This window comes from Vulpes vulpes, chromosome 3 (assembly GCF_048418805.1).
Source record: "Vulpes vulpes isolate BD-2025 chromosome 3, VulVul3, whole genome shotgun sequence".
Taxonomy (NCBI): Eukaryota; Metazoa; Chordata; class Mammalia; order Carnivora; family Canidae; genus Vulpes; species Vulpes vulpes.
The window spans coordinates 127,402,035-127,428,891 of record NC_132782.1 but is presented as its reverse complement, the minus strand read 5'-3'; the positions used below and the strand labels follow the sequence as shown (position 1 = coordinate 127,428,891).

The following is a 26,857-nucleotide window of genomic DNA, read 5'->3' as shown; positions in this document are numbered from 1 at the left end:
TTTTTCAAAGAATATTCATAATAGTTGGAGGTGTATTAGGTAAGAATGACAAAAGAAAGCCAGTTAGTAGAATATTTCAAAATTCCATGAAAGAATGTGTAAAGAACCATATTAAGATCTCCTTGGAAGGAAAGGACAGAAGAGGAGGGAGACATGAGAGATAAAAATGATAGATATTAGTGAATGTCTTATGATCCCATTGACAATGGGATGAGCAATAGGACAGAGTCTAGGCTGAATTTCAGGTTTCAGGCTTAGGATAGAGAGTGGTCCTCCATGTTGTTCCCTGAGGCACAGAACTTAGGATCGAGAGCAGTTTGGATGGAATGATAATCAGTTTAGTTTAAAGTGTGATGGCCTTTGTGCTCCTTGTTTAGACTGCCTAGATGGAGGTATCCAGAGAATAGTGAGTGGCCCAGGTCTGAAGTATAGAAAAGAGAAAGTGATGGAGAATGTTTGAGTCAACATATAGGAAAAGTCTATATTAATTATAAAGGGAGAGAATATAGAAATTACGAAGCAGAGAGATGAATACAGACATCATTATCATTAAGCAAATTTTGAGAGGTTAAAAACTTGAATATAAAGCAAGTCATGCAATTTATGATACATTTGGTCACCGAGTCATAATTTGAGAGATAGAAAGGGGCGTTTTAAAATACAAATATTGAGATCTTGGTATGATTGTATTTTGGGGGAAAAAATAAAGCTATGGTCATACTTGATACTTTAAAGTAACAAAAATTTTAGATTAATTAGTCAAATGTAAATATGAAAATCCTAAAAGAACTAGATGGGGTGAATATTTACGATCTTACAGTAGAAAAAGTTTAGACTAAGCAAATAAAGAAAAAGAGAAATCACAAGATAAGCTTTTGTATGCTATAATTACATAAAGTTAAAGCTGCTGTATGTATATATGTAACACTACAAGTTATGAGACAAATGGTAATATATAAAAAGCTTATAAATAATCTGTAAGACAATGATAAATATTCCAACAGAAAATTGGTCAAAAAATGAGTAGTAAATTCACAAAAGAAGAAATGGTCCAAAAATATATAAAAACATGCCAATCTCACTACTATTAGACATTCAAAATTAAAGAAAAAAATTAAACATTTTTTTTTACTGTTGCATTGATTAAAATTAAAAATAAATCCATTGCTGATGGGTGTCTAAAAAAATGGGCCCTTCTATATTTTTTGGCGGAATATAAATTTGCACACTCTTTCTGGAGAGCAATTTGGTAAAACATATCAAAAGGCCTAAAATTTCATCTGTAAGTTCTCTTGAGAAAACAGTAAGATGTCTACACAAAGATTTTTATACAGTGATAATTATAATAGCATTATTTGTATAAAATTCTGGAAATAACTTAAAGGTTCAGCAATAGGTTACTTGTTCTTCTTTCTCCAAGATTTTATTTAAATTCCAACTAGTTAACATACACTGTAATCTTAGTTTCAGGTGTAGAATGTAGTGATTCAACACTTCATAAAACACCCGGTGCTCATCATAACAACTGCCCTCCTTAATCCCCATCACCTACTTTAACCCATTCTCTCCGCTCAGCAACTTTCTAGTAACCATCATTTTGTTCTCTATAGTTAGAATCTGTTTCTTGCTTTTCCCCCTCTCTTTTTTCCCCTCCCATGTTTGTTTGTTTTGTTTCTTAAATTCCACATATGAGTGAAATTACATGGTATTTGTCTTTCTCTGACTTGTTTAGCCTAATATTGTCTAGCTCCACCCACATCATTGGAAATGGCAAAATTTCATTCTTTGATGGCTGAGTAATATTCCATACATATGTACCACCTCTTCTTTATCCATTCATCAGTCAAGGGACATTTGTGCTCTTTCCATGTTTGGCTATTGTTAATGCTGCTATAAACAGGTGCTCCTTTGAATCAGTATTTTTTTTTTTTTTAAATTTTGCTTTAGGATGAAATGTTCTGAATAATATGTTAAGTCCATCTAGTCCAGTGTCATTCAAAGCCACTATTTCCTTGTTTATTTTGTGCTTAAATGATCTGTTCATTGCTATAAGTGGAGTATTAAAGCCCCCCTACCATTATTTTCTTATTATCATTGAGTTTATGTTTGTTATTAACTGTTTTATATATTTGGGTGCTCCTACATTGGGGCATACATAGTTACAATTGTTAGATCTTCTTGTTGGATAGACCCTTTTATTATTATATAGTGACCTTCTTTATATCTTATTACAGTCTTTAGTTTAAAATCTAGTTTGATATAAAGTATGGCTATTCTGGCTTTCTTTTGGTGTCCATTTGCATGATAAATATTTCTACATCCCCTCACTTTCAGCTTGCAGGTGTTTCTAGGTCTAAAATTAGTCTCTTGCAGGCAGCATATAGATGGATCTTGTTTTTTTATCTATTCTAACACACTATGTTTTTCGATTAGAGTATTTAGTCCATTTACATTCAGAGTAATTAATGATAGGTGTGTATTTAGTGCCATTTTATTAGTTTTGTTTTGTCATTGTTTCTGGAGATCTCTGTTTCACACTTTTAGTTTCTTCTTTGCACTCTAGGAGTCCTCTTTAATATTTCTTGCAGGGTTGGTTTAGTGGTCATGAACTCCTTTGGTTTTTGTTTGGGAAACTCTTTATCTCTCCTTCTTTTCTGAATAATAGCCTTACTGGATAGAATATTTAATAGCTGCAGATTTTTTCCATTCAGTATGTTAAATATACGTATCATGGTACTTTCTTCTAGCCTGCCAAGTTTCTGTGGAGAGATCTGCTGCTAACCTTATTTGTCTTTACTTGTAAGTTAGGGACTTCTTCTCTTCTGTCTTCCTTCTTTAATGATTTTTCTTTATCACCATATTTTGCAAATTTAATTACAATTATGTCTTGGTGTTGGCCTGTTTTTGTTGATTTTGATGGGAATTCTCTGTGCCTCCTAGATCTAGATGGCTGGTTCCTTCCTCTGATTAGGGAACTTTTTTAGCCATTATTTCCTCAAATAAATTTTTTGCCCCCTTTTCTCTCTCTTTTTCTGGGACTGCTGTAATATAAATATTATTACATTTAATGGAGTCACTGAGTTTCCTAATCTATTCTTGTGTTCCATAATCCTTCTTTCCCTCTTCTTTTCAGGTTATTTTCCATTATTTTATCTTCTATATAGCTTATTCATTCCTCTGCTTCTTCCATCCTTGTGCTCACTGTATCCAGTCTGTTTTGAATCTCAGTTATTGCATTTTTCATTTCTAACTGATTGTTTTTTTAATTCCTTTACTTCTCTGGTAAGCGTGTCCCTGAAGTCTTTCATTCTTTCTCAAGCCCAGCAAGTATTTTTATGATTATTGCTTTAAACTCTCCATCAGACATATTAACTTATGTCTGTTTCAATTAGGTCTCTGGCCATTACTTTACCAGTTGTTTCATTTGGGATGAATTCCTCGATCTTGGCATTTTTTTCTCCATTTCTGCCCTTTTCTCTGTGTTAGAAAAGCCCATTATTTTTCCTGCTCTTGAGAGAAATGGTTTTAAGAAGAAGGGGTCATAGAGTGTCCAGAGCCTGGTGCTTCAAAAAGGGTCTCTGGTGTGTGCTGTGTGCACTCTACTGCTGTGCTTTGGCTGCTCTATCCTTTAGGCCAGTCTTCTGCAGAGGCTTTCCTTCCCTGCAATGGGCAGTGTTTAGTCCTTGGCCAGAGTGCAGGGAGTTATAACTAGGTGTGCTCTGGTCTGCTTGTTAAATGATACCTCATACGACTTCCATTAGAACTGAAGCCCTGCAGAACTCTTTGGTCGGGAGATGTGGTGTGGGTAAGAGTTTCTGCTGCTTTTCTGGGGAAGGAACCTGTCATGTGGAGACTGAGGCAAACTTGACCAAGACAGCAGTACTGTCATAGCACAGGGGTTGTGGGACCTGGTGCAAACAGGTTAGGCAGTGAGTTTTGGACCTGCGCTGTTTACTGCAGATGCTTCTGTGTTTATGCTGAGTGGGTGTGGAGGAACATGGCACCAGCCAGCAACTTTGTCCTCAGAGAGGGGTCTCCATGCTTGCTGCTCTCAGGGAAGCACTCTCCCTGAGTAAAGGGAATAATCACCCCCACTGTGTGTCCCAGGCAGTTTTCAGATCACTGTTTCCACACTGTCTGCCTCTGGGTTGTTTGCCTGCCTTCTCTGCAGAACCAGCGCAGTGCCCTCTGGGCTCTAAGTTACTTTTAAAAAGTTAATAAGTTCATATTATAAAATACTGTGTAACCATTACTTTGACATAAAAATGATATATAAATTATTGTGGAGTTTTCATGTACAAAATGTAAGAATATTCTATGTTTATTTTAATATATTGTATTTAGATATAAAAAGGATTAGAATTTTATAAATCTAAATTTTCAGTGATTTAAGATTATGGGTAATTTTTATATTACTCTTTGCACTGTTAACATTAGAAAAAAAAACAAATGAAACTACAGAATGTTGGAGAGAAGAATTTAACTTTGCCCAGTAATATCAATCCCAAGACACTGAGATCATGATCTGAGACAAAGTCAAGAATCAGATGCTTAACTGACCTAGCCACTCAGGCGTCCCTAACTTGCACTATTTTTAATAAGACTTATCCCTCCTTGATACTTTAAAAAATGTTTACTTACTTTCCTGACTTCATATGTTTCTTTGGTTTATTTAATTCTGCTGAGTTTGATATTTTATTTGGATTAGTGATCGACCAGTTTGAATTCAACTCTAGTAGGTTTTTCTTTGTTCTGTTTTTGTCTTGCTTCTAGGCTATTAATATATTCCCTGAAGGAATAAAAGACTAGAAAAAGTCAAAATGCTCTTATAATCACCTTGCACTTCTTTTCCTTCAAAGATACATAATATCTTTCTTTTACTTTTTGTATATGTATGGAAAAGATGAGATATTACATTTAATTCAAGTTAGTTTAGAAGAGATAGGAGTGCGACAATTCTCACTTAACCCCAAATCACGTGATAATCATTGCCAAACGTGGGAGGGTGGAGGCTTGTAAAGGGTTGAAGGATCTGGTCTTCTCTTTATCAATAGTGTCCAGTTCATTCTGTTAGTAGCACACAAATAATGTAAAGGAAACAGCTCAAGAGAGTATTTGGGGCTATTATGCTGTTAAATGTCCCAAGTGTTCACTTTATTTGGAATTATGGTATTGAAGTGCTGGTAGAATTTGTGTTCAGACACTTCTATATTTCCTTTCAGAACTCTGAATCACTGAAATTTTGCAACAGCAAGTGTAAACCCCACTGCTTTTGACATAGGACACATCCTTTTTTCTCTCCTAGGTAGAGGAGATTTTTAAAGGGTTCTAATTCCCGGTTGACAGCTAAAGATGAATTTCTGGGAGGTTCCCCTGAGAGGTCCTAAGAGCAAGCTTTTCAGCTGATGCTTCAAACAGAAAATGGAAATGCAGGAGGAGATTGTCATTAAATAGGGAAGACTACGTTTCAGTAACTGAAACCACATTCTGTGATGGTGATTTCAGAGAGAATGGAGTCCTATAACACCTCCCTTTTCTTTCATTAAGACAATTCCATCTTGGGGAAGGTGGGCAGGAAAGAAGCAGGAGGGGTTACGACAGGGCAATCTGAGGGATCTTTGTAGTGACGGAAGTCTTGTATCCCAACTGTGGTGGTGGAAAGAGGAAACTATACATGTGGTGGGATTGCACAGATATAAACACACATGTTTGCATACATATGGACATGTGCATACAAATAAAACATTTAAAAATCTGAATAAGATTAGTAGATTGTACCTGTGTCATTATCCTGGTTGTGATAATTGCAACACGTTACAACGGGGGAAACTGAGCACAAGACCTTCCTGCATTATTTCTTACAACTGTATGTGAATCTGCCTCTCTCTCAAAATAAAAAGTTCAAGAAAAGAGAATCAAGAAAAACAACACACCCACAATTCCATTTGAATGGTAATTCTTGCTATTACCCAGAAAATAGTCTCTTGACTCCCCAATTCGTACAGGCTTTCCAGAGCCTGAACCAGACAAAGTTTGTCCAAACTGATAGTATGTTGTATATTAATAATTTAGTTGTATTACATAGCTAATATATCTCTTGGATTTAATTGTAGATGAAGATAATTTTAAAATGACTATGAGAAGACAAAGAACTGACCTTAATAGTATTTCCTGACCCATTTAATACATACAGAAATTTCCATGAAACACATACTTGAAAGTATTCTAAAAAGTATAAAATATACAAATAAAAGAGGCTACCCTATCACCATACACAGATTTTTAAAAAAACTTTCACGATATTTTTAAACAAAATAAGTGATACATTTAAACAGTAAATAAACATTTACATTATACCGAGCTATATTGTATATTTACGCAGTAAAATATATATATGGCTTAATTTTTACCTTGATGGTAGGTATAGGCTTTTTGGGGATAAAATGCTTTCTCTCAAGTGGTGGAAAACCTGCATTTTGTTCTTTCTGTCTAATCTTGTTCTCTGCTATGATTTCCTTGCGCTGCTCAAGATAAGGTCCAAAACTTGGCAGTTTCTAAAAGGAAAACACACAAATAAGAAAACGTGTTAGCTCACAGAAGAGAAAAATGTGAGGATATTAATACATAAGTATTATCAACAAACAAATGTGTGCTTTGAAATTGTTTCTTATATACTGTAATAAGGGCTTTCTTTATTCAAGAATCATTAGTCTTCTAGGTATCATATTCCACTAATTATTAAAAAAGAACTCAAGAGTACAATATTTTTACCAAGTATATATGTATTCAATATTCAAATGCTAATTAAATACATTTCTAAATGGAATAAAGTTCACAATGGTAAACCAAATCCATTCACTTAAAACAATAGCTATTAGTTAGACCATTTGTTTGGTTTGTATAGACAGAAGGTAAAACCTATTGATGCTTTTTTTCCTCTTCATCAGGTTTTTAGCACAATATAGACACAGCCATAGTCCCTGACAAATGCTTTTGTCAATAGCAAAGGTACTTTGCCAAAGTTCTAATCTGTATCTCTATTTTATTGTGTTCAAATTCTTACTACATCTCTTTAAAGACTGTAACTAATGTTGATTGCAATTTACTGGAATAGCTGAAAAACAAAATGGTAAAAATATTGATTTCTCTGTACAGAAAATAAATTTTATTTTGCATCAAGGAGGCAAAAATAGAAATGAAAGGCAGAAGAAATATCACAGTGCTTAAACAAATTCCATCAGTATTCAAAATCACATCATGGAGCTTTAAATCTCAAGGTTATTCAACTGTACTTTACAAAGTTCATTTAGAAAGATACCTGGGTGTCATGGAAAAATACTAAGTGGTTTCAAGTTAACAGGAATATGCCCTCATACAATTCATTATCCTACAATTATTTCCTCTTCAGTTTTGTCCTTCTCCTCTTCTAGAACCTTTGATCTTCACTTTTACTGACATATAATGCTGGTGATAGACACCACTGAATTCCAAATGTTCCGTGTCTGCCTGTAACCTAGAATTGCTAGGTCTCTTTTCTAAGACTGCAAAAACACCCTTTCTCCTTTCTCCCCGCCACCCTCTCTCATACAAAATAAAGCCCATTTATCTAGCTGATAGAGACTTGGAAAACTTCAGCACTCCAAGGTCATCCTGATCTCTGACCTAGCAAATACTTCGGTGAAAAATCACACTTGTTTCAAAAGACTGGCCTCCACCTGCCAGGCTGCATAATGCCCCAGGAAAATTAGTTCTCTGGTCTTTTAGAGGTGTTAGCAGGGTAGGTAAGCTAAACTTAACCCATGCTCCAGTTCAGCCAAACTGCCACTGAAAATTTATATTAGCAGAAAATTTATATAAAATTCATAGTAGCAGTTCTGCTAATATATTATTTGGAAATATCTAAGATTGTTACTTCCATTATCAATTTACTGTAGTTATATCAACAAGTCGAGCAAATGAAGCAACGTTATGAATACCAAATTGTTTATATACAATTAAACCAGAACCATATACTTCATCCCTATACCTCGATGCTTTCCTAAATTATAATTATAATGTGATGATTTCAGTAACATGAAATAATCTGATGAAAGGACAGAACATAGTGTATCTATTTTACCATAAAATACATGATGCTGTCTTGTTAGAAAGCATAAAATAAGTGAGTATAATGTAGGAAAGGTAATGCTTGTTTGAAATGTCCTCTTACGAAATGACTTTTTCCTGGGGCAGATGAGGTTTAGGGATTATATCTGATGCCAAGGAAATGCCCCTGGGGTTCTGATAACACCTCATAAGGTGGTAAACACATGCTCACATGACATAATTCTCAGAGTATCACCTTCTCCACACTTCTCATATATCAAGGGCACCTAAATCCTAATCTTATATTCTTGAAGATTATCAAAAATTGTTAAATGTTGAGACAAGTGACCTCTGGTTTTAGCAGATCCCTCGTGGTGGCAAGCTCAATGATAATCTGAACCATTACCCTGATTCTCTGATTCTTACCTACTCAACATTATCTAATTCCATGTAAGAGTTCTGTAAATGTTATTCAAAAGAAATCATTCCTGGGACTTTTTGATCTATCTTCTTTTTTTTTTTTAAACTTTTTATTTTATTTTATTTATTTATGATAGGCACACAGTGAGAGAGAGAGAGAGAGAGGGGCAGAGACACAGGCAGAGGTAGAAGCAGGCTCCATGCACCGGGAGCCCGACGTGGGATTCGATCCCGGGTCTCCAGGATCACGCCCTGGGCCAAAGGCAGGCGCTAAACCACTGCGCCACCCAGGGATCCCTGATCTATCTTCTTTTAAACATAAACCAGAGGATATTTTTCCCTCACATTTAGAATATCCTTTATCTGAAAGGAGAGAAATAAAGTAGTTAAGTTTAAACTGGGATACTTACTAATTGCTCCAGTGATAGTAATAATAATATTAATAATAACAATAATAATATTTGAAAATCCCTTGGTGCGGAACAGAACACAGCTTGAGTAAACATCTACCAGCCTGATATTTTCTGTAGGTTTTTTTGCAGTGGTTCACCACATTTGCCATATTTAAATTATACTGCTTTTCTATGGCTAACAGGGCTATGATTATAATGTGCAAATCTTTTGTAATCGGTCCTAACAAGAGGCTCTCAATGGAACATAAAGATTCTTATAGGATTTTATTCGTGTATTCATTAGAAGAATCAGTGGAAAAGAAGGAAAATTACTGCTAATTTTTTCTTTAAATTGAAAGCACACCCGCACGAGATACCAGTGACTGACCCCACAACCTTCCACCATTCATCTCCAAGTCAAATAGGTCCATTTGTGTGTAGTTTTTCACTGCTATATGGAGGTCCCAGGAGCCAAGGTATAGTACCAACTTCTGAAACACTGAGGATGACATAGTGATTTTGCTTTCTGCAAATTAGTATAAGAAAGTTTAGTGGTTTTTAAAAAATTACTTTGTTATAGGGGCACCTGAGTGGCTCAGTTGGTTAAGTGACTGACTCTTAACTTCGGCTCAGGTCATGATCTCAGGGTCAGGAGATCCAGCCTCAAGCATCCAGCTCCGTGCTTCGTACAGAGTCTGCTTGAAATTCTTTCTCTCCTTCTCCCTCTGCTCCTCCCCCTGCTCATGCTCTCTATCTCTCTCTAAAATAAATAAATAAAATCTCTTTAAAAATTACTTTGATACCTATTAAGATGTCTTTACCATATCTGAGTACTGAACATTTTAAAAGTTAAGTTTTCAGAAAATACAAAGATCAATTCTCTCCTGCACCAGATGACCACCTTTACACATACTACATTTGGGCATATATTTGTGTTCTGATCTTGCCAAAAAAACAACTAAAAAAAACAAACAGCAAAATAAAACTAAGAAAGAGTGAAGATGAATGCATAGTTAGCCACTGTGTATGTGCGCAATCAGTGATGATTAATAAAGCATTTAGTTCAAATCTCTGCCTGAACATATAGTTAATTGATTTCCTATTGCAGGAGGAGAAGCAGCAGAGCCTGACAGAGCCAGCAGCAGGAGCTTTTCCTCTTCATTCATTATTTTCTTACAGAAAAAGTTGTAGCCCGCGGTAACTCAGAGAGGTTTTGAGCGTCATGCTATATTTCTTAAACAAAGAAAAAAGAAGAAAAAAGTTTTTTAGGACTATCAAAAGCTGCTTTGTAACTGATGAACTGAACAAAGCTCAGAAATGGTATGATTTTTGTTTCAATACTTTCTCCAGGGATTCATCATTGATGAATTTGTTCTTACCAGAAAAGCTAAATCCTACTCATTTAAAGATAACAGTATCTCACACTAAAACTGTCTCTATCCAGATATAAAAAGCATTACATTGCCGATAGAAAAGTGACAACATAATGAATCAACAATGATATCTTAAGCCAGCAAAGCTTTAAGGTAAAGCAGTCTATTTGGATTATAATTTATTCATGGATCAATCTAAAGGTAATTGAGCATATTATGAAGTAGAAAAGGGTTCTTGTTTCTAATAGAGGCAGGTACTGGTATCTTCCAGTTTAAATTGCATAATTTTTATGAGAATGGCAGCAAGTTGGCTAATAGCACTGGTGTATAGTGCTATAATGGATCAACTCTATTTTCCTAATCATACTGTCTTATCTGATTGGAAACAATAACAGCAAGAAAAGTAATTACTTTGATAGTCAAATGGTAATAAGTTAAAAGATAGAAGGATTTCAGGTTTATACTGAGTGCAATAACCATATATGCGTATACACACACACACACAAAGATCCACATATACACTAAGTACAATATATATTACACTCAATATAAACCTGAAATCCTAATATATATACATATAAAATTGTATGTGCATATGTGTATATATAAATGTGTGTGTTCATGTATGTGTGTGCAAATGTATACACTGACAAAGGATAAGTTACTATGTTTCACAACTAAGAATTGACTTTTTTTTTACAAAAAACATGTCCACATAAGACTTAGTTACACTACATTTTGCCATTTATGCAACAAATATAATATCAAATGCTGGTTCTAGATCAGAAACTATCCTGTACTACATTACAGGTTAAATAATTTACATATGATATGTGTACATTTAACATGGTCATAAATTTTCTAAGTATTCCTTGCTATACATTAAGGGTACTGTCAGATTGAATTACATATTAAGTATTTGTTATTGCAGTTATCAAAAGGAATGCTATACCAAACTTCTTGGAAAACTGATCTCAATCAAATGATTATGAATTGGAGAAAAGAAAAGGAAGAAAATAAAAATAAAACTTCAAAGAGTTGCTCTGTAAAAAAAAACAAAAAACAACAACAACAACAACAACAACACCAAAAAAAAAAAAAAAACCCTCTCAGGAAGGTAGTGGAATACTTTTTAGATACTTAAAATAAAAAATCTGGGTACAATGGTTAGGAACATGAGTTCTCCGAGTGTGTTTCTAACATATCTTAATTTCAACCACTGTGTGCTCAGCATGATGTAAGCATGGGAGACAGGTGAGAAGTCTCTGTTCTGTTCTGTCCGAATTCAGTTACTTTTCTTCCTCCCTTCTCTCAATTACAAAAGTACTCAACTGCTTACATTTGATCTTGATTTTTATTTCAAAATCTGTTTTAGCACGGCTTAGAATCAGAAACTCAGAGTTTTCCCATGAGTAATTGGCATGTAATGCTTAATCACTTGTCACTTACAACAGTAAGCATTTTTTCATGATATTATCAAATTTGGACAGTAGAAAACAAAAAGCAAAGGACTATCTACATTTTATCATAATGCTACATGGTGCCCAATGGTGTAAATGGTGATACTGGAGCTGGACATGCAAAATACCTGAAAATAATGAAATATAACTATTAGTTTAGTCTGATAAATTTAAGAGTACAAGTTTTGATAAACCATCTGATGTCTGAATCAGTCAAAAGCAATGACAGTTCATGCGTCTTAGTGAAAGTAGAAAGCCAACATTTGCATAGTGTTAGGGTACTGATTTAGAAGTCAAATTTGCATTAAAATCACAGTTTTATACTCATTAGCTGTGTGACTATGAGCCAATTACTTAACCATTCTGCTACTAATTTTCCTTATCAACGAAATGAGAATGACAGTATCTAACACACGATGTTGATATAAGCATTAAATAGAATAATATTTGTAAAGTGCATGCCTGCCAATTTATTCCCATAAGCCTTAACTGCTTATATTGCATTGTGTCCCATGCTCTGTATTTCCATGTTGGCTCATACATCCCCTCTGTTAGGAAGCCCCTGCCAGTCTTTTTCATCTGGTACATGCCCATTTGGCATTGTAGCCTCAGCTTGGTTTTCATAGCATCTAAGTAATCTCCTTAACTGACTCCCCTCCCTTTACAGTGGCAGGGGCCCCTCACAGTGCTCCAGGGCACTGTTAGAGTGGGCATACTCTAACCCTGCATCTGCCGCACTGCCTTATCACTATTAGCCTATGCCTCTATTGTCTCTGCTGGAGGTCCTAGAAGATTCGTTTTTTGATCCAGCCCATAATAGGGACACAAGATGTTTTTGAAACTTAACAAACGAATGAATGAATATCTTGAATGCATTTTAAAAATCCTGCTGGTTGTTTGAAATGTCAGATAACCTGAAACAATTACTTTCAGAAAGAAATTAATTTACACAAATAGGTCCATTTAACATTAAGATCCTTTGAAGTAAAAAGTATCGGACACTTGAAATGTATTTATAAAAGACAATCTGTGACCTCAAAGAACCTATAGTTAATAATAATGGCAGTACCTTGAGACAAGGGCGGAGGCAGAGGTGACACAGAATGCTAAATGTACAGTGACAATGTGTACCTAACCCAAGCTGAGGGGTCAGAGCTCTTCTAGAAGGGGTGACATCTGAGCTAAGTTCTGAAGGATAGGTTGGCAAACAGTGAAGGTGGAGGTGTGAGGGTCAGGAAAGGGAGAGAAAATCCTCCTGGTGGAAGAAACACCAGGGGGAGAAGGGCCTCACTTTGGAAGAGGTGCTGGAGAGCCAGCAGACTAACCCTGTGCTCTCTGTTTAATCAGATACAAGATGGCAAGGAGTTTCCTCTGTGAAGGGGAAGCAGAGCACATTTTGTTGTGGAACGACCACACTGGAATGTATGTTAGGAAGACTGTCAATCAAGAGAAGAAAATCTACATTAATGGAATGCTAACAGAGGATGAAGGAGTTAAGACCTGCTTTTGGAAGGTGCTGGGCCTGCAAAGACAATTAGGGGGAGGTGAGTTTTGTTTTTTTTTAAAGCAGTTTATGGTTTTGGGAGGAAGGCTGGCTGCAATCTTTGAAACTGAGGGGAGAAAATTATTTTATGCTGAAATATTTAAATGATGCCCCTCAAGTTCCTCCAAAGAAACAAACTTCACTGTTTAAAGCGGTAACCTTTAAAACAAAACCTTTGCTTGGAGTTTGGGAGATGAAGCCCTGTGGCGTGGTTTAGGAGAAACAAAAACAAAAAGATGGCCAAACCACGGTGCATGAGGAATGCAGAATTCTGAAGCGGTGGGGAGAAGAGAGAGGAGAGGGGAAAAAGAGCCAAAAGAGAAGGAAGAGGGAAGGGACAGAGAGGGAGCAGAGCCTGGTGGTTCGAGGGCTGGAGGACTTTAATAAAGAAGAGCTCATATTCAATTTCAAGCTGTTTGTGTTGCTGCAATTGAAATCCTCCTCTCTGACCCTTAAAACTTAAATAAGTCTCCTACAAACTTATACGCCTTAGAGAGAAATTTGGAAGAAAATCAGCAAAATAGGCTTGAGTTTCATGGTTGGTTTGGCATATAGCTCAAAGAATAAGAACCAACAAGAAGTAAGATTGAGGGAGATGCAGAATTCAGTGAGAGGGAGAATTTATAGCAGGAAGTGACCTAGAGAATATAATCTCCAGGGATTTGGTAGCAATTTCCAGAAGCAGGGGACTGGGTGATTTCAGCTGACATCTGGGTTCCATAGGCAGTTTTACAGAAGAATAGGATAAGTAAAGGAAGAGACGCACAAACAGTGTGATGTAACCCTGATCCAAATGAGCACTTAATTCCAACTAAGAGACTTCCTAGTGAAGGGGGAATTTAAACTGTGATGAAAGATTATAAAAGGGAGAAATAGTATGTGGTGCTGGAAAGGGATGCGAGAGATAAAGGAATGGATGAATAAAAGAATGAAAAATTAAAAAAACAAAACAAAACAGGATGAACCCATAGAGCTAAAATATGATGTGTGACTGGGCAATAGCAGGGGATTCAACTGGGGAATCTGCGGAGGGCTCTGAATTCTGGGCAAAGTAGCTTGGATATTTGTTCTTTAGGGTGAAGGGAAACACCAGCTATTTGAAAATACGTGATTAGATCCCTCTGGTGGTAGAAAGATGGGTTGTGGGAGGGAGGATATTTGTGGCAGAAAGAAGATAATGATCCAGAATGTTAGAGACGGGGTTTTGGTAGAAGCAGAAAAGTGAAATGGATGACCTATAAGATTTTTGTTGTTGTTGTTTTAAGAGCCTATGGTACTCTGCAAAATAGAGAAAAATATTGACTACACACCCCGACCCCAACAGTCTAACATTGATCTTCACTCCCACACTGTCCGCTGGCCTCTTCACCCCTACTTTCACAGTGACTTCTGCCTGAAACCACCCAGCTTTCATTCTTTCTGACCCAGAACCTTTCTCTGACACACCTCTCTATCTCTTTGCTGCTCATCTTTCTGCAAATGACCCTTCCTCTCTGAGCATCCCCTGCTCAAACAGAATCTCAAACACCTTCAAAATCACAAAAGAGCTCGTGTTAACTGATAACCGCAGAGGCTGGAAGCTTGCAAAGAGTTACTTCTCAGTCAAAATGAACATGAAATCATGGTGGTGGGGAAGCTGGGCTTAGTTTTTCTTTCCTGGCACTCTGGAGGACACTTACTCATAATCTGTAGGAATGATGAAGTGGGGAGAAGACACGGAGGACATCAACCCCCTCAACAACAGCTGTAGTGGGAGGTGATTGGAAGTTCGAAAAATGAAGGAACTGCCTTGTCAGCATCATCTTCATCAGAATCAGCACATTACCTGAGCATTGCTATACCCTAGGCCCTCTGCAAAGCATGTGAATACATTATCCCTTCTTTACTGCAACCCTGTGAAGCCGGGATTGTCCTTGTCCCCTTTACAGATGAGAACACAGTTTCAAGAAGGTTAAGCCACTTGTTCCAACTCTCATCATTACTAAATGGCAGAGCCAGGATTCAAATCCCAGTCTGCCAGATGTCAGAGCCTGTGCTATGCTGTCACTCATGTTTCTTTATAGTCCTTACAAAGCTCTCTATTAGATGAGTATGTAAAATATTTTTAAGTGATATGAAGAGGCATATTACACATATAATCCATTCCTTGAAATCTATGCTTTTTTTCTCATTCCACAACCTATGCAGGGAAAAAATGTTTCATACAGTAGACACCATCTAAAAAAATGCTGAACACATACCATGAAAAATATCTGTATTACTTCAGTCCTGTTTATTATTGGCCTCAAGTTTAATGAGCTCAAGTTAATACAGGTGAAAGGCCAGAGTGTTACATGCAGCAGTTAATGAAATACCATAGAGCTGCTGAGAAAATGATTAGCAGCCAAATGTGAATTTAATATACTTCATCTCAAGGAGCAATGCCCCATGGGAGACATCTTTCCGGGGGAGGCAATATAGGAAATAGCACTTGAGAGTTAGAAGATGGGGCTCTGATCTTTGCCTTGATGTCAGCTTGTTTTGTGACCTATGGGAGCTAGTGACTCCTCTGGTCTCAGTTTTCTCATCTGTAAAATGAGGGGGTCAGACCAGATAATTTATGCTTCCTTTCAGTGATAGGTTTTGCATTGTTTTCAAATTAACAGTTAGAAATCTTCAGGGTTTATGGGGCATCTGGGGGGACTCAGTCAGTTAAGCCTCTGACTCTCGATTTTGGCTCAGGTCAGGATATCGGGGTCATGATCAAGCCCCAAGTTGGGCCCTGTGCTCAGTGGAGAATCTGCTTGGGATTCTCTCTCTCTCTCTCTCTGCCCCTCCCTGCTGTTCACTCTCTCTCTAAAATAGGTAAATCTTAAAAAAAAAAAAAGAAAAGAAAAGAAATCCTTAGAGTTTATGACCAGGTGGCATCACATCCACAGTTTTATCCACATCACATCTACATCACATCCACATCACATCTACGGAAATATTGGATTGAGTCACAAATTATAACTCTTCCCATCCTATTTACACAATATTCTAAGTATTTTTAAGCTGTAAAATATGGATAATAAGGATAATGTTTATCAAACTCCCAAGGCTGGATGGGAAACTGTTTTAGGCTTTACTGGTGGAAGGCACAACTAAAGATATCTTCTCTATTTTCTAATTATGGAATAATAAAACTTGTATAAATAATTAAAATAAATAAAATAATCTTTTAAATGAAGGCTAATATAAGCTATATAAATAGAGGAATGCATACAGATCACAACCAACACTGCACCGTAACTATCTTTACACAGTTTGGTTTAGTTACAACTCACCTGAGAAACGTTCTATACGAAATCAACCACATGCACATTAGAAGTGGACATGCGTGATACCAGACATGAAATCACCAAGTCACTAAGACATAGATACACATGTAGTTGCGTTTGGCATGCGGTTACAGGATGTTGGAAGAAAATGGAAGCTTCTACTAAAGCAGTCCAATGTACCGAGTGATCACTGGGGTGCAGAGACTAAGACACCTGGTCTTTAAGACAAGTCACTTGCTCTAATATGGGCCTCAGTTTTCATTTGTGCAAAATGGAGATTACAATGACCATTTTGCCTCCTTGCTCTTCACAACAACTGTTTGAAATAGGAAGATTCTAATATATCATTAAAACACACAGCTTTTACCATTTTGAAAACTATAAAGCAGTACAGAACCACAGTGTTATTTTATTATAGTGAGCATAATTTGTATTTATGTAGAATTTTTAAACATCTTTACAATGTGAAGATGAAGTGAGTATTCTGCATTATAAAAATGTCACATAAAAAAATAAAAATAAAAATGTCACATAAAGATTAGCCTCACACAAACAAAGACCTCCTAAGCTATAGTCCTTCCAATGCCTGTAGGAGGACTTGGATGGAATGATTTGCTTTGGAAATCTACCTTCAAAATGCTGCTGCTTTCATGGCTAAATATTGCATAGAATGTCAAGGGCAAAAACCAATGAGGGGAAAATGGAATAAAAATTACCTCATACAATAGGATAGAAGCAGAGAAAAACAGAAAAATGGGGTGATGAGGAAAATGGGACTGCTATAAATATGAGAAAAAGCATTCAGGAGTCAGGCTATATTTGGAGCAAGAGTAGAAGATTAATCAATCTTTTCTATATTTATTCAATATGATACTTAATATTTTCCCTACACAGAAACACCAGGATGACTGCTTTAAGCCTTTTTACCTGAAAGTGTGGCATAGAGCATAAAATATCACATTTTGATCCAATCAAAAACCCTATTTGGAATTATAGTTCAGGACATATTGGAAAAAATGATCATCATTTTGAAAGTCAATTTCTAGGGTTTCTATGCTAAGCAGGAGATTTACATTGGAGAGAAAATAAAAGGAAGTGCAAGTTTTTAGTTGAAAGGAAAGAATTTTCTAAGATAATTAATTACCATACTTGTAGGAAGTATTTAACATGGGAAAGAACCTTTCATATGTGTGGCAAAGTGCTCCATAAACAACAGCTTCTGCGTGCAGACATGGAGACACTAGCAAACAACCATAAGATAAAATTCATCTCTGTAACCGGGGTCACTACGGAAGGCAATCATTGCCCCCACAGATTCTGGATTTTCCTCTCTGTCTCTTCCTCATTACTTTCTAAACTATATTACCATTATTTATGCATTCTTTCTTTTTATGAGTGTATCATAAACATTTTGAGGAAAGGATACTTTTTGTAGCTGTTTTATCTTCCCCTTAGTTCTTTGTATATAGTTGGCCTAATTAACACAATAACTAATTATAAATTAGTTATTAACAGTAGTTAATTTATAATTAGTAATTAATACTAAAGTGTCAGTATATAAAAGCTATACTGACAAGAAATTTCAGCTAACCTCGATGTGATCACAGCTTAATGCTGACAACTGATGTAGTCTGAACACTTTTCATACAAAATGTCCAGAAAGGTTCTCTCTCTGCACAATGCTTGGCAAGAATGAGACTCATCTAATGTTTAATGACCAAACAAGTAACTTTTGCCCTCATCCATAATATTACATAAGCCAATCCCTGATAATAACACTTGCTTTAAAATTGTACAACATCCTACAGACTAACACATTTGTAATAATAAGGTATTGCAAGGTATAGTTCCAACAAATCAATTTAGATTCAAGGCTTAGAGCACAACACAAATAATTTCTTTGTATTTTCCTGGACCTTTGCTTAAAGTTTTCTATCAAGAAAATAATAACGACCAACTATTTCGCTCTCCTGCTCAAAAAAAAAAAAAAAAATCAAACAACAGAATCAAACAGAAACAACAACAACAAAAAATCAAACAACAAAAAATATTTGTAGGCCACAGTTCTTAAGAAGCCATTATTTTTATTGAAAATGTACTTTGAACAATTGTGAATCTAGGTAATTATTGCATTAGATCAAACATCAAGCCTCTGGAAACAATAACTCACTTGACTTCTGTGGGCTTCATGCAGGCCCTATGGTCAATAGTCCATGTTGATGGTACTTAGACACTCCTGCTCTTGACTGCCAAAGTCTATTATAAAGATGAGCCTCATGTTTGGCAATGGCTAATACTACAAAATGAAAACAATAGTCAAAGAAACTGGCCATTAGGCTTGGAGAAGAATAATCTGTACATAATTTTCTCAGCAAGCTTCATCAGATATCTGCCAGTTGGTGAACATTGCATGTCCCGAGGGGTATTAAAACCAAACTCTAAAACTAAATAACATAGTTAACAGTACTTCCAGTTTTAGAAATTATTTTTGTATATTGTCTGATTTAATTTCCACAATAACAGAATTATTATAATATTGATGAAACCTGAGGCCCACAGATATGGTGAGCACACGAAGCCCAGTGCCACGTAATGGTAATGGCAGAGCACACCCAAACCTAGGTCTCTCACCTCCAAGCCTCTCACCTTCTCCTCTACATTGACTGGCTGGGTCTTTTCTGAGCTGTTTGGCTGTTATTTCATATAAAGTCACTGTATGATTTTTGATGCTTTAGGAGAAGATACCAAGGAGAAGCTCTAATAAGATGTGTTCTTATGAAAGACTCAGTCTATGCACTAAGCAGTGAAGACATAATAGGGGGCAAAACAGATATGATCCCTATCCTCAGGGAGTTTGCAGTATAGTTTGTAATGTAATGGGATTAAACATAAATAATCCTACAAAAACATATGCAACATTTATCACAATTTTTGATGATACACATTTATCTGATCATTTAAGATCAAATCCTATCAAACAACCTCTAACCCTATCTCGTATCCAACAGGTGAAATCAATGCCCATATATAACCCAATCATCCAATCTGTCCATATTTACACTTGAAAACTGAAGACGCTACAGAGCACAACTGCTCCCTTCACAACTCTGTGATCATGATTTCAAGTGACATTCACTAGTGCCAGCAAGCCTTGCTGTGTTACTACAGTGGCTCATCAGCTTTCTCACTCTACCTAGGGACAGTTTTATATCTTCTTGCTCCTAGACTCTGAAGGGCTACCCCTTTTCATTCTCATTTGAGGATCTGGTCTCACATTATCGGTGTTAAAAATACTGAAGTAACTTTTCTATTCTGAATTTTATAAATCTCTCTCATCTGTACTATCACCCCCTATCTTTTCTTCTGATATGATGGGAAGTGTCCTGGTTCTTTCAAAAGATCCACTGAGGGCTCTTTCTTCTATACATCTGATCACATGAAGGAATTTGCTTCTTTAATTTTTATCTCTTACCATCCCGATTCACTCTCATTTTCTTATTATTTCTGTTAACGCACAAATATGCTTTAATCTCTCCCATCCTAAACATAAATACAGAAAACAAATAAAAGAACTCTGTCTCTGCAACCACTTCCCTGCATCCTCATTTATCTATTTCCCTTCAAACCTCTCTTAAGCACTGCTAGTAGTGTTTGTCCTCCCACCCTCACTTCCCATTCACTCCTCAGTTATTCAGAGCAGGAATTTGTCCTCCATTCTCAGCCACAGAAATGCTGTGGTGATGGGGCAACAACAACCTTTATTTTGTAAATCATATGGCCATACTTTTGTGCTCATTTTACTTTCCCAGCAGCATTCAAACTAGATGATCCCTCCTTCCTTCTTAAAATACTATCCTACTCTTTTCCTACATCATTTCTGTATCTCCTTTATTGGGTAAATCTTTTTTTCTGAAACCTATAGGTTGGAATAACCAAGGCTCAGTCCTAGACACTCTTTTTTCCCCATTGCCAGCATACCCTTTCCAAGTGATATGATCTTATCTTATGGCTTTAAATACCATTTTTTAAGCTATGGCTTTCAAATTTACAACTCCAGTTCTGTTCTTCATACTGAGCTCTAGACTCTTACATCCAGTGACTTAATTAACATTTAATTAGATGTTGAAAAGTGATCTCAAACTTAACATGTCTTAGGTAGATCCCTTGTTATTTCACTCCAAATCTTCCTCTCCCAAACTTCCCTATTTCAGTAAATGGAATGACTGCTGACCCATGTGCTTAAGTCAAAAACCTAGGGCTGGTCTGGATTTTATTTTTTCCTCTTATTTTCCTCTTTAGCGCCAATCCTTCAGCAAAACTATGCTCACAACAACCTTAAATGTCCCCCACTTCTCACCATCTCCATTGATATGGCTCTAGTCCAAGGCTCCACTGTCTCTTACCAGAAACACTGCAGTAGCCTCCTAACTGATCTGCCTTTCTCTTTTGACTCACTATAATGTATTCTCCACATAGTAGCCAGAGCAATTGTCTTAAATAGAAATGAGAACATGTCACTCCTCTGCTTAAAATTCTCCAATGATTTCCCAATGTACTTAAAATAAAATCTAAAAGCTTTGCAATGACTGCAGGCTTATCTGGCTCCTGCCTACCTCTTCAATTTTATTTTTTACCACTCTCCTCTTAATTTACTACACTGCAACCATACTCGTGTACTTCTTTCTGTTCTCAAAAAGTCTTAGGGCCTTTATACTGAAAGTAGATCCTCCGACTCATACTCTGTATATCTCCCTTTTGATAATCATCATATTCTTTATCCACTTATTTTGTATCTCCATCCTTTCTAGAAGATATGAGCAACCAGAATAGGATATTCATAAATTTTGTTCACTGATGTTTCCCTAGACCTTTGAAGAATAGTTGGCCCATTATACATTCCTAAATGAACGAATGTTTGAGTAACAGTATATTTAGGATAAACAGTGCAGTCCTTGATGTTGGCTTTCAACCTGGGTTCCATTATGTACTGGGCTTTTGACCTGGTCAAATTTTGTTTTACGTTTAAGATCTCTGTTGCCTCATTCATAAAATGGGAATAACATTTCATAGGGTTGAAATAAGGATTATATAATTTTATATAAAGTATATAAAATGAAGCCAGAGCTTGGTAAACATTAGGCACTTATTATAATGCTAGTCCTTATCATCAGCATTATTTTTATATAAATCCTTGGAACATGTTATAGTTTTCTTTCTATTATTAACTTACATATGCTTTAGCACATTTTGCGATGTGCTTAATATGCTAACGTAAACATTCCCCCGCCCTCCCATAAACCCTTTTTTCCAGACTTTATAAGGAAAATCAATGGCTTAAGCATGTTTTACATGATGGAGAATTGTTTATTTCACATTTAGACTGCATACACTCCATAAAGTAAGAATTACTCACATAGTTATATAATTTTATGCTCCACATGTTTAAATAAGTAAAATTACGAAAATGAAGATTTGATAGTTGAGAAGTAAATGTAAACACTAGTTCTTAAAGAATGAAAGCAAGACCATTCTGTAGCCTAAAGTAAATGCTGTCATTGGTGGGGGGTGGGGAAAGATGCTACGATCTGAGCCCATTACCGTGCTACTTCATGAACATCTGGCAGTCTGTCACTTCACAGGCAACAACATCTTCTCTAAACAGAATAGACTTGAATTCATCAGGGATTCCCATAGTACAGTATATGCTTAACTTAAGTACCTGCTTTCCGTGATTTCCATAGATTATCATATTCATGACACTGTGGAGTGAAAGCATTCTTCTCACTCTCTAACCAGAACATGAAAAAGAAATTAAAACATTGGCAGGCACTTTGTCTCCAGTTTGTTGGACAAGTAAGAAAAGGATTTTCCACCCATTTATGTAAATGAAATTCTGTCAACTTAGAGCATTTTAACAAAGATGACAGCCGCCTGTCTATTAATAAATACCTGACAGGATAACAATTACAATTGTGGTTGACTGTTTTTCTTTCAATAAATGTAGGTCAGTGGGTATTTTAAAAGAATTTATTTAAAATAAATTTGCAAACCCCAATAACTTTTACCCTCATCTCTATTAACCGAGAAAGAAATTTTAACATGTGCATTTTTGCCTTCTTAATAGTGGTTTTAGAAGATTATGGCCAAATCGTTTTAAATACATATAACTACGTAATTATATATGTGTGCGCTTACTCTGTGTACACACACACACATACATATAAAGACATGTAAGACATCCATACTTGGATCCAATATTTTGAATTCTGTAGAAAGACTTATAGGCTCTCTGTTATCCAGAAGTAGTTATTCAGATTAGGGATTATCTTTGTGCTACTTCTTCTTTCTGACTTTGGATTGTATTCATTGTTGACTATCAGAAAGGAAGAATAAGAATATGTAACAAATTAATTAATCTGGCTACCCATCAAGTTTTGGGAATATGTTTAGTAGAGAAAGAAGTGAATTCAATGAATAAATTGAGTTTTGAGGGATTATATATGGAATTCATTAATCCACTCTAGCCCAAAGCCCCATTAGTTAGATTTCAGAAAGTGACTTTCTGAACAGGATTAGGATAAGATTTTGAATTTTTTTGTGAAATAACTTTCCAAGACAATGTGTTTTTCTCTGTTTACTGGAGTTTGGGAGAGGATCTACACTGATGTATTAGTATGCCAGTATGCCAGTACTCCCCAAACAGTGAATTGTTTTATCTTTATCTACTACAAATTGAAAACACAACATTGTATTTCATCACATTTAAGATGTCACTATACATCGCTTTTATGCATATAGTAAGAGGAAAATTATAAGCAAAATAAATTTTTAAAACTATTACTAAAACTTCTAGATATTTAGAATCTGTTAAAGAGAAATTAATTGCAAGACATTCTGAAAAAAATTCATGTCTTAGAATGGAAGAAATATAGTATGTTCCTCAAATACTGACTGGTTCATTTCTAGGTTTTTTTTCTCATCATTGTCAGCAGCCATAATATAGTATCTCATTATTCCAAGAGCAATGCTATGTGAAAATTACATCATCATTCCTAAAATCCTATTTGTAAATAAAAGTCCAAATTTTAGAAGTATAAAACAACAGCACCAAAATTACCATCAACAAAAGCAGGGAATAAACACTGTTCTACTTCCGGCTTTATCCCAGAAATCAATGTGAGTAACTGAAGGAAAAAAGCAGAGAGGAGTAGTTAATTGGATGTTTCTGATTTGAGTTGACTCTAGATGTGAATGCTTCCAAGATAGATGTCTGTTGTTTCTTGAATTCCATACTCCCTATATCTCCTCTATAGATAGATAGTGCCAATTTTTAAAACTGAAGAATATGTAAAATATGTAATTGCATTTATATCTTCTAAGGTGATTTTTGAAGAAAATTTCACAAATAACATTGTTCCTTCAAAGAAAACCATGATACCTATTTTTTAAGAGCACAATTTACCTCTTGAATTTCTGGATGAAGGTCTTTGCATGAGGTAAATATCGGAGCAGTTGACAGGCTTAGTTATTTCTAGGAAAAATTTCTGTTGATCATCGTGCAGGGATTAATTCAAGCACTGCTCTTTTGAGATACTTTTTCTAGGACAGAATAAGCCACACAGAGAAAGATATCCAGACAATGTCAAAAGATACAGCATCATTATGCCATTTAATGGCTGATGTGGATTACGTCAGCCAGTCCTAGGAAAGTGGGTTTTCCCTGAATAAGAATGATTCAAAAAGATAATGTCGTGTTTTATTATAATCTATAAAATCATAAGCAAATACCATATATTCCTGTTAGTCATCCAATGATGGAATTGTATATATGATGGCACTAATGGATTCCTTAAATGCAAATTACTGCCAAATTCCTAAGTAAACTGTCCCCTGCTTCAGAGACATTATAATCCATCTCTTATGTCAGATGGACTGAGAGACTTAGCCTTCTGATCACATAGGCTTTACTGCTTTTCTTCATTCATCTCCCACACTCAGTAATCCTTTTACTTCTCCTTTCTAAGTTTATAATTTAAATGCAATCTATTCATTTATCGAAAAAGAGACCCTAGTTTAAATGGGATGTCTTTGATTTATGGCTAAAGAAGCCGTTACTGGTTATACAATGGTCTGAATCCTATTACACATATAACAATCTGGGGAGCCTCATTCCCTACTTGCCTTCACCACTGTTTTGTGTCAACACACAGAATTAAGGCTGGCTACTAGCTTTGGGGTCCTCTCCTGCTCTGACTTCTTTCATACAGTCTTGCATTTTATGTTTGAGAGAAAAGTCCTCAAGGAGCAGAACTGGCTGTACTAAGTTCTCTGGTTTTTCATCAAAATGGATTTTGATTTTATTATTTAAAAAATTTAAAATAGCAGATTGGCTAAATTGGCATTAATTTCTCAAAATCCTAGATGGCCATTAAAAAGAAAATCATATTTGGCAGTTTTGTAAGAAGCATAGAAAATTCTTACATAATATATTTTTGGGTGGAAAAATAAAAAGCAAAATTAGACCATTATATGCAGTATTACAACTTAAGAAATCATTGTTTTTATATGTATATACATTCCTGCATACACAATTTGTGGATTAAATAAGAACATTTTTGATTGGCTGGTGATGTCTTTTGTAGGCCAGTCTTTTTAAGTAGAAGTCAATGAGTATGGGAGAAGTTTCACTAGAATAATGAATCCAATTTGTAAAAATATGAAAAAAAAAAAAGACTGTATGTAGATTAGAGGTGGTAGTGGCAAATACACTGATGTTGGAAAAATAAGTTGTCAGTAAGGGAGTTAGAAGATCTGTAAACAACAGTTGGTGAGAGAGAGTGAAAGCTGGGATTTTATAAGCTTTTAAGACCCGTTAAAGGTACTATCTACTTCACAAGCATTTAAAATTGGGCACTGATGTGAGTGATTTGCATTATCCTACCTCCTCCTCCTGACAGTCTTTCAAGGCCCAAGTCAGCCCCTGTTTAGCTGGAAGGAAACCAAGGCTGGGGAGCAGTAAAGTGAATTCTGAAGACGAAAGAGTTTGATGATTAATCAAACTAGATTACTAATTTTTTTTGTTTGTAGTCCACATCATGAACCATTTGTGGTCCCTTTGTGGAGCATGTCCACAGCCCTGTATTCAAATGACCTGACAATGAAAAGAAGATACTAACAGAGGTTGTGATACTTAGTCCTCCATGTGCTGCTCCAAAGAAACAGCTGCCTTCTGTTCCCCAAAATGCTTTGCTCATAACTAGGCCGACATCTCTTGTCCCAGCAACATCGTCAATGAATGGCACACATGCTTCTTATGAACCTTCCACCTGGAATACACTTTTCTTGCAGAATTTACCATGGTTGTGAAGCAGAAGTTACCAAGTATCTATGCAGAGTCACCTTCTCGCTCTGCATTAATGTGGTTCGAAGCAATATTCATACAGCATGGACTTTATCAAGATGCTGTAGTTAAGTTTACATTCCCATTAACAACCTAGATGGTGAATGTCCATGCTTGGTGCTAGATATTCCCATCTTTCACCTGCTGGTCGATCCCACCTCAGATGAACTGGCTGTGAAGAGTGCATTTGCAAACTGGAAGTGGAACCACAATCATATTTGGCAAGTATTCATGTATGTGAGGAAAATTTTCTACAAGATTGATACACCAGCCCCCTGAACCAGAGGCCACGGTACTATATGTAAAAGAGACTCAGCTTCTTCAAAGTAAAGTGGTTGACAGTGTTGAAGTATGCAGTGCTTGTGTGTTTGACCAACCTAAGATATAAGACATCTATGCAATTAGCTTTCCTCCGGGGAAGCCTTCTGTACATGATGAGGCCAGAGGGGAAGTGCTGGCTCAGAAGAAGCCTGAAAAAACAGGACAATAAAAGTTCATGTTGCTGGCCTGTTGTGGGTAAAGCCTGGTTCAGTATAACCTTTCATTACGGAAGAGAAAACAGTAGCAACTTAAGGTGCTGGTGAATCTGGTGCCCCGTACACTTTCCTGCAGGGCTGGGCTCGAGTTAAAGCTGACCAATGATGAAGGGACTGACTGAAGAGTAACACTGTGTGAATGAGGGCTGGTGTTGGTGTTGTCCATGATGCTTAGGCTCTACCAGCCGGTTTGGGAAGCCTCTCTTCAGGTAATGGATTACTTCTGTCAGGGTGTCATTTAGGGTGGTTATTGAATTCATACTCTACATTATTGAGGATCTTGAGGCTTAAAATTTATTATTTATTTATTTATTTATTTATTCATTCATTCATTCATTCATTTAGCGGG

At 36.1% G+C, this 26,857-nt stretch overlaps 1 protein-coding gene and 1 pseudogene across 4 annotated transcripts in view; one reads left to right on the top strand and one right to left on the bottom strand.

Moving 5' to 3' along the window:
* DPYD (dihydropyrimidine dehydrogenase) overlaps positions 1 to 26,857 on the bottom strand; it is a 793,145-nt gene that overhangs the window by 15,979 nt on the left and 750,309 nt on the right. For all 4 annotated transcript variants that reach the window (XM_072754539.1, XM_072754541.1, XM_072754540.1 and 1 more), the window contains one exon: positions 6,411 to 6,554. In XM_072754539.1, coding sequence (XP_072610640.1) covers positions 6,411 to 6,554 — 144 coding nt within the window. The remainder of the gene's footprint in view (positions 1 to 6,410; positions 6,555 to 26,857) is intronic.
* On the top strand, positions 13,085 to 26,545 carry LOC140598264 (AKT-interacting protein-like; annotated as a pseudogene).